The sequence below is a fragment of the Marmota marmota genome, unplaced genomic scaffold (assembly GCF_001458135.2).
Source record: "Marmota marmota marmota unplaced genomic scaffold, marMar, whole genome shotgun sequence".
Classification (NCBI taxonomy): Eukaryota; Metazoa; Chordata; class Mammalia; order Rodentia; family Sciuridae; genus Marmota; species Marmota marmota.
In genome coordinates this window covers 11,225,736-11,237,822 of record NW_025999853.1, presented here as the reverse complement: position 1 = coordinate 11,237,822, position 12,087 = coordinate 11,225,736, and the positions used below count along the sequence as shown (strand labels likewise).

Sequence of the window (12,087 nt, the reverse complement as noted above, 5' to 3'; positions counted from 1 at the left end):
AAAAAAAAAAAAAAAAAGCCAGAGATCCTTTTCTTTCTTTTTTGAAAAATAAGTCAATCTCTATCAAAATCTTCAGTGTTAATACATAACTATTCTTGTTACAATAACAAGAATTGTTTCTTGGGCTGGGGATGTGGCTCAAGCGGTAGCGCGCTTGCCTGGCATGCGTGCGGCCCGGGTTCGATCCTCAGCACCACATACAAAGAAAGATGTTGTGTCCGCCGAAAATTTAAAATAAATAAATAAATATTTAAAAAAAAAAAAAAAAAAAAAGAATTGTTTCTTTCTACTACTGGGGATCGAACCCATGGATGCCCAGATACATCCTAAGCTCCTTTTAAAATTTTGAGACAGGGTCTTTCTTGTTAAGTAGCCCAGACTGGTCTCAAACTTGATATCCTCCTACCTCAGTCTCCCAAGTAGCTGAGATTATAGGTGTGGGCCACCATGCCTGGCATAATAAATGTGCTTTTAAGAATTTTAAATTTGAATTCATTTGCTCATTAGGGTGCATAAAAATTAAAACAGTGGGCTGGGGTTGTGGTTCAGCAGTAGAGTACTTGCCTAGCACACACATGTGAGGCCCTGGGTGTGATCCTCAGCACCACATATAAATAAACAAAATAAAAGTATTGTGTCCACCTACAACTAACTAACTAAATAAATAAATATTTTAAAAAATTTTAATTAAAACTGGATGAATTTACAACTAATTGAACTGGCCCAGGATGGATTCCTTTGTATTTAATTGTAAGTTGAATGTTGAGGCAAGAAATGCTTTTTACACCTTAAGACAATGCCAATTTAAGCTTTAAATAACTACCAAGAGAATGGTGTAAAAAAACAGCATTTTAAAAAATCATTAAAACAAAAAAAAAGGGAGAGAGAACCATTTGTTATTCTATCATACCGATGAGCCTCCTTGGGGCCTCTCCTCAAAGTGGCCATCATAACAACACTGCTGGAAGCACAAAACAATTGGTTTCAGATTTGGCACATCTACTCTAGTTGGCACTAGTGGTCACTAGGACCACAAGCACAGCCCTGCTGAGGGAGGCAACTGTCAGACACATTAGTCTGGAAGCACACTAGCCTGGAAAAGTGCATTGGTGTTCCCTGAACCTAGGTGGGACGCTCCTCTGAGAGATCTCTTTCTTAATAGTATTTTTAGATAGAAAGAGTATATAAACATAATAGAGATGTGGCTCCTGAGAGATCTTTCTTTTTAAAAAATTTTTATTTGTTCTTTTTAGACATCTCTTTCTTAATAGTATTTTTAAGTAGAAAAAGGGTACATACATATAAAGATAAAATCAAGCCTCAAAAGATTAATATAGAGATTTGAAAATTATATACAACATTCACCTTGGTGACAAGACATCTCAAAATAGGTCAATGAGTTCTCAGATGAACTATCGGTAAATATAAGGTCTGAAAAATCAAATAAACAATAAATTATTATATCCTGAATCATACTGGCTTCAGTTCTCAATTTTATTTTAATAACTTGGGTGTTGGCTCCTCAGTATTTATCCTGAAGAATTACAGTCATCATACTGTAGTAATACATGCATACCCATGTTTATAGCAGTACAACTTACAATAGCCAAACTATGGAACCAGCCAAGGCATTCATAAGGATGACTAGATAAAGAAAATGTGGCACATATTCACAATGGAATTTTATTGAGCCATAAAGAAAAAATGAAATTAAATTGCATTATGTTAAGCCAAAATCAGCAGGTCAAGGATTATGTTTTGGGAAGCTGGAGAAGAAAAAGGGAAAGAAAGGTTAGGAGAATCTCATGAAAATCAAAAGGACATCAGTAGAGTACAAGAAAGGGACCATGAGGAGGGAAAGGAAAAATACTTGGAAATGATACTGACCAAAATATACTATTATATTGTGTGCACATACGAATATGTAACAAATTCCACCATTATGGACAAGTAAAATGCACCAATAAAAAATGAAAAACAAAAGCTTGGTGTCAATGTAACTCCTTATTTTTCACTCACAGAAACAAAGTCTTCTACTTGTATTTACAGCAAACTGAACTTCAATTACCAGTACCCACTGCTAAATACCAATGCATAATACTAAGTCTATGTAATATGCATAACTGTAAGCATATAAAATTGATAAAAGATTAGCTTATTAAATAAGAGCTTAGACTGGAAACTGCAGTACTAAGGCAAAGTGTAATACTGCAAAAAATAAAATTATCCAAGTAAAAAGAAATGAAGAAATTATGTTTCTGAACTTCAAGGAATTGCTGAGTCAAAATATTATGGTCCTCTAACTTCAAAAGGTTACAGAGCTTAAGGACTATAATCATCTTGTAAAGGATATGCAGCGGAGGATGGTAAAACACCATACAGGAGTAATAGGAGAGTGCTGAAAATTCAGTACAAGAAAAGCAAACTGAGCCGGGTGCAGTTGCGCACGCCAATAATCCCAGATGCTTAGGAGGATCATGAGTTCAAAGCCTGCCTCAGCGATGGTGAGGCACTAAGCAACTCAGTGAGACCCTGTCTCTAAACAAAATACAAAATAGGGCTGGGGATATGGCTCAGTGGTTCAGTGCCCCTGAGTTCAATCCCAGGTACCAAAAAGAAAAGAAAAGTAAACTGTTAGGTGGATACAATAACCTAAACCAGCAGAAGAGAAAAATCAAATAAAATGATAGTGGACCAGTAGCTTTACCACCCAGCATTATCTGTCAGACCTCAGGTAAAAGACAAATCTTAACATTTTAATAATCTCCTTCACTGATAGAGAAATAGATCCCTTCTGATTCTAAGAGGTAATATTACAACATGTACTAGAGCAAGTATTCAATTCTCATTTCACTTGAAGTTTTCAAATCAATATGAAAATAACTTTTATAAGAATCAAAATCTGGTTCTAGTTGGAAATTAATGTGAAAGAAACAGAGTCCTGTTCTATTTCAGATATTTGTATATACTATTCTTCAGAGCATCCCTCAACTCACAATTCACTGTAGTAATTACTTACTGTACAATGCAAGGGATGACCACACAAAAACACTGCCATTGTTGTTGCCAAACTAAAACCTTTATTCTAAATCACATCACAAATAAAAAGGGAGAACGTCTCCATTTAGATAACCTAATATTCACCCAAATTAATGTATCCAAAATTGAACTCGAGTTTTCCCATAAGCCTGGTCCTTCTGCAGTCTTCTCTAGTTTAGTAAATTGCAATTTCATCTTATCAGTTGCTTAATGTGAAAATCTTTGAAGTCATTAACTATTGTTCTCTCAATTCACCTCTGTAGGTCAATCCTGGCTCTATCTTCAAAGTGTATCTAAGAACTATTTCAACATGTTACTGGTATCATCTACCTTGGTACCAGTAACTTGATTAGTTAATAATCTCATCTTTGGCCTACTGTTTTTGCTCTTGTCCTATTTCCCACACTGCTGCAACAGTGATCTTCGGCTGACAGGCTTCCAGTAGCTTCCAATTTCACTCAGAGTCAAAGTCAAAGTCATTATGAATTCCCACATTATCTGGCCTTCGTATTCTCTTTGATCTCTTCTTTATCCCTCTTCACTCCACCTATAGTAGAGGCTCTCCCACCTCAAGACCCTTTGCATTTGCTCCCACCACCTCTTTCAGTTCTCTTCCCAAATAATACCTTCTCAATTCAGCATTCCCAAATCACCAAATTTAAAACCGCAAACTCTAAATAAGAACAAATCCCACCACTATGTACAACTATAATGCACCAATAAAAAATGTAAAAAACACCACAAACTCCATTTCTACCTTCCTGAACTTCCTATCCACTTTCCCTTTGTTATTTTTTCCAAAAGTACTTAACACAAATTGATATATTATGATTTCACTTATTGACTTACTGTCTTCCTCCTCTAATTAAAATGTAAACACTTACAAGAGTAGAGATTTTTTACTATTTTGTTAACTGCTATATCCATAGCACTCTGGAGCAGTATTGCATAAAGCAGGCACTGAGTAAATTATGTGTTAAACAACTAATATATCTAGTGTAAAATCCATGTTATTAGAAATTCTGGAAAATGAATACTGTCAATTTAAAGAAACCAAAATTTACTCTAAAACAAACCCCAAACTGCCCAACATAGTAGGACTCACCTGTAATCATAGCAGCTAGGGAGGCTGAGGCAGGAGGATCCCAAGTTCAAAGCTAGCCTCAGCAACTTAGCAACCTAAAGAGACCCTGTCTCAATAAAAACAATTTAAAAAAGGACTGGGGATGTGGCTAAGTGGTTAAGAACTTCTGGGTTAAATTCTTTTTTTTTTTTTTTTTAATATTTATTTATTTATTTTTCGGTGGACACAACATCTTTGTTTGTATGTGGTGCTGAGGATCGAACCCGGGCCGCACGCATGCCAGGCGAGCGCGCTACCACTTGAGCCACATCCCCAGCCCCTGGGTTAAATTCTTGGAACCAAAAAACAAAACAACCATGACCAATTTACTTATAATCCAAAAAGCAATACTTAACTCATTTTTTTCCCCAGTTGCCTACTCTAAGTAAACCCATCTCACAAATTTCATATGGCAGGACAGTTTAGAAATAGCTATAGTTAGTGATCCTACTCATGCCTCTCATATCAAAATAGAATTACTGAAATTTCCCAAGAGCTGAGACTTACCCATCCTTGTATCCCTAATTCCCAATATTTGGCACATGCAAGTGCTTAAAAACCCGAAATAGATACATTCTCAAAAATTATTTATTTATTAAGTTTTACCATAAAAGTGAAGCATGTGAATAATCAGCCTTTAAATAATGACATGAAATTATTATTTGACAGTATAAGCAACAGACGACTCTATGTCACAATGATATTTATAGACCTCGCAATATTCATTTCCGATTACATGCACCCAAACTTCTCTTTAGCAACTTACTTCCATGGCCATGTCTGAGCAAACTAGGCTGATCTTGGCCTCTAAAATCTTAAAGCTTCAAGATGACACTTTTAGACAAAAACTCCAATCCCTGCAAACTCTCATTTCTTTTTGCTACTGCTCTTCTACCTGGATAGCATTTGCAATTCTCTGAGGTTCTTTCCTTTTTCTCCAGATGGTATCTTCTCTCCTCTTTCCTTTAGAGGCCCATCCTACCAACACCTTGTGAGGTACTCTATACTTGAATCACACTGCCATTCAGTCACAAAATCCTGCAACCCTTCCTTGTCTCCACAAGAATATTCTGAACATTCAGTGGTCTTCTCAGCCACCTGCTCCTTCTATTTGTTCCTTCCCCCTAGTTTACAGAACAAGTCATATCAAGACCATCTTTGGAACAGGTCTGGATCCAATCCTTTCCAACTCTCATTCTCTGACTTTCCTATGAACTCTGAAAGACATCAATATCCTACCAATACATTAGTTTTCTACTTGAGTTACTTGAAGGCTCTATATTTTCACCTGATGTTGCTCCTGAACCCTATATTCCAAAAACCAGACTTCTATACTGATCATATCATTCTTTTATCTGGAATTCTTTTAATTAGCAGTCACTCTCCAACTCAGGGAGTAAGTTCAATTTCCTTAACATAGCAAACGAGGATCCTGGAAATCTAATTTACTTCACTATTACACACACAAGCAAAGCAGCAACCTTGACTCAAAATAATTCTGACCATAACCATACCTTTGTTGTACATCCCTTTGCCATTGTTAATTGATCTAGGAATAGACAGAACTGGGTCACATAGAATTCCTGTCCCAGGAATCTGATATTTGACAGGAGAGATCAGAGACTAGGAATTTTGAGAGATGGGTCAGCATCTCTCAATTGTGGTTCTCAATCAGGAGCAATTTTGTCCTCCAGTGGATGTTTGGCAATGTCTAGAAGCATTAAACATCCTATAAGAGACAGAACAGCCCTCCACAACAAAGAATTATCTAGACCAAATGCCAATAATACTGAGATTCAGAAACCCTGCTCCAAGAGGAAGGTTCAGGAATTCTTTCAATGAGTTTTTAGGAGTTGGATGGTTCCTGCCCTTCTCTTGATTTGCCATTGAGATCTTCCTTTGATTCTGTGACCTACCACAATAACTTTTTAAATATTTCAGGTTTCTGTTGTTTACAGACAATATAAGCTTAACTAGAAAAATTCCCTAGCTCAATCATTTGATACACATCAGTATACTTTAAACCAGTTTTTCAACCATCTAGATTATACTGACATTTGAGCCAAAAATTTGTTATTGTAGGGAACTGTGCTATGCATTATAGGATATTTAGCAGCATCCCTGGCCTCTACCAATAGTAGATGCCAATAATACCACCCCTCTAAGTCATGACAATAAAAAAAAGTCTCCAAGCTGGGCCTGGTGGCACATGTCTATAATCACAATGGCTCAGGAAGCTGAGGCAGGAGGAACACAGTTCAAAGCCAGCCTCAGCAAAAGCAATATGCTAAAGCAACTCAGTGAGACCCTGTCTCTAAATAAAATATAAAATAGGGCTGGGGATGTGGCTCAGTGGTCCAGTGCCCTGAGTTCAATCCGCCATTACCTCCCCCAAAACCATTGACAAATGTCCCCTGAGGGGCAAAACTGCCTGTGGTTGACAATCACTGCTTTAAACTATACAGATTCCATCCATGCACTTGAATTTATGTCCTAGCAGCCAATTCCCAGTCCCCAGAAAACCTTATGTATAGATAGCACAGAATGCCCTGAGGCCAAGGGAATGAGAAGAAGATTTGTATCTGAATCTTCCCTACCGCTTTCACGTTCCTGCTTAACATATGACCTGAAAACATACCTATACACACATGTATAAACACATACCAAGTAACAGATATGAAGATCTTGACCTGAAATGTCGCTCCCACTCCTATTTCCTTTCTTACATTTGCTATAACTTTTCTTTTTTAAAGAGAGAGAGAGAGAGAGAGAGAGAGGGAATTTTTTTTTAATACTTATTTTTCAGTTTTTGGCAGACACAACATCTTTGTTTGTATGTGGTGCTGAAGATCGAACCCGGGCCGAACGGATGCCAGACAAGCGCGCTACCACTTGAGCCACATCCCCAGCCCCAACTTTTTTATTTAAAAAAAAAAAAAAAAACTTTCTACTCTTTTGTGGGGGGAAAAAAAAAAAAAATTCTCTTAGAAAAGCCTCCAACAGGGCTGGGGTTGTAGTTCAGTAGTAGAGTCCCTGTCTAGCATGTTGAGGCATTGGGTTTGATTCTTAGAACTGCAAAATAAATAAATAAATAAATAAATTATAAAGGTCCACTGACAACTAAAAAAAAATTTTTTTTTAAACAAAGAAAACCTCAAACACATACCCTCTGCTGATCTAGTATAAAGGATCTGGGTAATTTCTCCTTCAAAGTATTTTCCTGTTCCACTTCTCTTAAAAATGTAATTTCTCAGGCTGGGGTTGTAACAGTGGTAGAGCACTTGCCTAGCACAGGTGAGGCACTGGGTTCAACTTTCAGCCTCACATAAAAATAAATCAATAAAGGTATTGTGTCCATCTATAACTAAAAATATTTTTTAAATGTAACTTCTGTAACCTTCTTCTCCCTCAAACACACTCCCTGTCCTCCAATTAGATTATTCAAGCACATAAACTTTTGATTCATGTAAAAGATGCTAGGAATACATACTAAAGAACAATTAGGCAAGGAACAGTATTATATAAATTTATACTTCTCAACTAGTTCAGCATTTACTCAGCGCATTTGTCAATCTCTCAAGTACAATTATCTTTCATATTTTTCCAATAAATCAGCTTCTCAAATCCCTACATCTGCTCAACAATGTTAGTTTTAATCTCATAATTTTACTATACCTCAATATCAAGGCTCAGAGTGAGCATTCTCTTCTCTCCTATTGTTTTCTAAATAATGTTCTTCCTTACTGGATGAATCCCTACATAAGATCCTACAGAACCAGGTCATTTTTTTATTTCTTTTCCAGGACTCAAAACTCATTAATGATTTAATTGCCCATTGCTTCTTAAAAAAACAAGAAAACTGGTCATCTTCAAATCTGTGATAATATGGGTAGCATATAGTCTTGCCTCAATGTGAGGGAAAGTCAGCTCAACCACACTATTCATTCAACATAAATAGTTACTGAGTGTCTAGTTATGCTAACCTCAAGAGAAAAATCTCTTCCTTCATGCAGTTTACATTCATTTAAGTAGTGCCAAATAGCAAATAAATATGTATTAGGACAGATAAGGATGAGTGCTACAGGAAAAAATAAAAGTAAGCAAAACAGATGAAGCATGGGGCCCACAATTTTCAACTGTGTGGTCAGGAAAAGACTCCTTTGACGGAGTGCCATGGGTTGTGCCCACAGGCCACACTAGATGTCTATTATTAGAAAATTATTTATTTTGAGTATTTCCTGTTAAACTGTATTCCAGATCACCAGATCAATATAGTGACATCTTCATGACAATGGATAATCTATACAATTAAACTTGATGCAGACAATTTCAAAAGTTCATTCCTATTAGAATAAATATAATTTATCACAACACTTACCTTTTTTGTCTATTATAAATAGCCTTTAGATTAATCAATAACTATTTTTTTCTTAGAAAGTTAACAACAATATCACTAAATACAATGTTAACCAAAAATATGGATGCAACATTCTTCAGTCATCTAAGGCTGTTCTGAAGTATAAAATAAAATAACTGAAAATACAAGTATTCAAAAAACTCATTTCTGGAAAAAAAAATCATCTTTACTATCTACCATAAAGCTATACAAATTATAAAGCAAGGACTTTCATGTGTAACTAATTAAAACAAATAAAAAAAATAATAATAAAGTAAGGACTTAATTCTAAATACATAGGTATTTTATGAAGTAAGCCATTACTCTTCGGTTCAAGAGTCCTTCTCAAATGGACTACAGGAGAATTAAACGCTAAGACACTTATTGATTGATATAAATTTTTGTCTAGGCATCTAGAGCGGTATTAGCTATATACCATAACCCGTGGAAAAACGAGACGGCATTCAAATCATTTTCTCAGGTCTGAATTTTCTTACGGAAATAGATAGGAGAAGGGGAGTGGGGCATCTGATAAAAGTATCTAAATAATTAAAGAAAAGAAAACCTTCTTCCAAAATAAGAGAGATCAACACTTTACTATATATATGCAATTTTAAAAGAAACTTTCCAGTTAGTGAAAATATTAAGAAATACATATTCAAAAACGTTGTTAATTTGCTACATTAAAACAACTATATCATATTTAATGTTACAAGACAGGAAAATATTTGCTGAATCACAGAAGTACTGTTTTTGTTTCCCAACATATCACCTGTGGTATAAAATAATCTGGAAAATCAAGAATTATGTTTACTATAAAAAGCTATGGTTACACCGGAGTCTCTTCCTAAAATCAGTTTCAAGTAATCATTAGCTAACAAATTACAGAGGGATCCTAACCAAGTGCTATGACTTCCTTGTTACCAACTTGGAACAAGATCCTACATTTAGCTTGTCTTGAGACAAATATGGAGAAGCCCAGAGCAGTAACAAACTGCCAGTTTACTGAGTCATGTTTCTGACTAAAACTGTGTTATGAAATGGAAAGAATGACATGTCTAGGGTTTAATCACACAGTTGTTAACGCCCTAAATTTAAGGGTCTCAAATGCAAAAGAAAGCAAAAACGCTCTTTAGGTAAGAATGATGTGGGACTAAAATGACTTTGGAAAGAACTTGCCAAATCTGGGAACTCTGTGTTTAGACCTAAAACAAATCCTAACTGTGCAAACAGGCACACCCTGTAATGCACCAGAACGGGTACGCCAGGTAAGGGGAATGGAGAACAATCAATCACAAGGTTAACGTTTCACTGGGAAGACAGCCTCAGCCCCAAGAGTCCACACAGCACCAGACGCCCTCGGTTAACGGAACCGCTCTGCTCAGAGACGGGCAAGCACCGAACCCTAGTTGGAACCTACCACATCAACCCGGTACCTGGCGACGCTTAGGTCAAATCCACCCAGGGCGCAGGCGTCCCCCAACCCCCGCAGCACGCCGCTCCCCGCCGCCCTCGGCGCTTCTCTACGAGCTCGCCGGGGACAGAACCCACCCACGGCGGACTCCGAAGCCAGTCCCGGGCTCCGCAGGCGACTGGAGATCCGGCACGGCGACCTCTGCCCGGACTGGAGCGGGACAGCCCCAGGGTCGCCTCCCGCAAGCTGCAAGCCCCCACGGCCCCCGAAGCCGCAGGTTGCCTCGAGTGCAGGATGGGGCGCAGGCAGACTGGCCCCCACGCCCGCGGCGCTCACTGACCTGGAGAGGTGCTTCAAGATCTGTTTCTTGATGATCCCAGCCATGGTGCCCAGGCAGGAGGCGCCGCGCTCTTGCTGAACCTCACAGCCCCCTCACGCCGTGGCCGTCTCCTCTCTGCCCGGGCTAACCCGGCCGGAGGAGAGGCGCTTGAGCGCTCACCCCAGGAGAGACTCGAGGCCCCGGCTGACGCCAACAGCCGCCGCCGCTGCCGCCGCCGAGAACCCCGAGCATGACGCTCAGGCCGCCGCAGCCGCCGCCGGCGCCATCTTGGCTGCAGCATCACCGAAGAGACCGGGGGAGGGTGAGGGTGGCGCGGCAGGCGCGGGCTAGGCGGGCGCGGGGCAGGGCCAACGCGACGTGTGGTGGGAGGGGAAAGCCTCAGGCCACGCCCCACCGCCTGGACCTGCCGGCGGACTCTGGGCTGCCCTTATCTTACAGGGTCTTCAGACTCCAACCCCGTAACCTACTTAGACTTTACTCCTTCCTCTGCTCTCTCTGGTCTCTGTTCCTGCCTCCATCAATGAGTTGCCCTTCCACATACTACTTCTGTCTTCATTTCCTCAGAAATTGACCCACAAATTGCTCTACTTGCTTTTTTCTTTTGAGCTACTCGGCTTTGTTCATATGCCTCTTCGGGTTTTTGTTTTGTTTTGTTTTTTCTCTTTTGCTAAGATCTTTCCTTAGCTAAATACTGCAATTTATTATTTGCCCTGAATATGCCAGTCCTAAGAGAAGTAAAAGTTTTCAACGTAGACTCAGGTGAGAAGCCCCAAATTCAAGTCTCGACTTTGGAATTTTCTAGTAGTGTTAACCTGGAGAAAATTAGTTTTGTCCTCACTTTAATCATGTCAGAGATATGATAAATTGTGGTATAAAGATGCATTAAGAATTGTAATACAATAATAATAATAATTATTGTAATAGAGCTCAAAAAATAAATAAAGAGATTAAAAAAGAAATAGGTTAGTGTACTCACTGAAAGATGGCCGAGCTGGGGGGATTGTGCTGTTCATGCATCTAGGTAACTTTTGCTGGTCACCTATTGTGCAGGCAGTTTTCAGAAAATTGCAGCGGAACAAAACAGTTACAATGTAGCCTCTTACGTGTATGATGGGGAACCCCCCTTACCCACTAATGAGAAGAGAGTTGCATGAAGTATACATCCTTCCCATAAATCTTACCAGTGGTTTACCAAAGAGTTTGCCACTTTCAATTATATACTGTTTATGAATGAAAGCAATCTGAGAGATTTGGGTTTTGAAAAAAAAAAAAGTAATCTTTAAAAACCGCAAAAGTAAAATTGAACTACTTGGAAGCTCTGATCCACAAAAACAACTCATTGCTGAAAATCCCTATTATGGGGAACAACTCCTTTGAGCTTGTATAGCGGCCATGTCACAGGTGCTGGAGTCTTCCTAGAAAAGACTCACTAAAGCTGGCCATGCCCTGTGGAATATCAGGCCAGGCCACATGGAACTCAGTCCCTATGCTCAAGTGTGATGCTGTTTTTTAGCCCCAGACCTCACCTGTTGCTTCAGTCAACTTCCTGTTTCTTACCTTGAAAATAATTTTAATGGAGATCACTTGTATCTGTAGAGGAATAAACAAAATATCTTTGATTCAGTTTATGGGGTACAGTAAGCATTTTCAGACTAGCTGAACCTTTCATTTTGTCCTACAAAATGGTGAAACAAAATAGAACACAATAAAGTAAAAATGACCTGAGGGTCCAGGTGATAACTGGATAGACTGGTCTACCTACAGTTTTATGGACA

General features: G+C 38.6%; 1 protein-coding gene across 3 annotated transcripts in view; it reads right to left on the bottom strand.

The window, feature by feature from the left end:
- The window catches only part of Bltp3b (bridge-like lipid transfer protein family member 3B), a 92,211-nt gene extending 81,603 nt beyond the window's left edge, over positions 1 to 10,608 (bottom strand). For all 3 annotated transcript variants that reach the window (XM_015482886.2, XM_048803322.1, XM_048803330.1), the window contains exon 1: positions 10,313 to 10,608. In XM_015482886.2, coding sequence (XP_015338372.1) covers positions 10,313 to 10,356 — 44 coding nt within the window. In that variant the 5' untranslated portion in view covers positions 10,357 to 10,608. The remainder of the gene's footprint in view (positions 1 to 10,312) is intronic.
- Between the last annotated feature and the right edge of the window lie 1,479 nt (positions 10,609 to 12,087).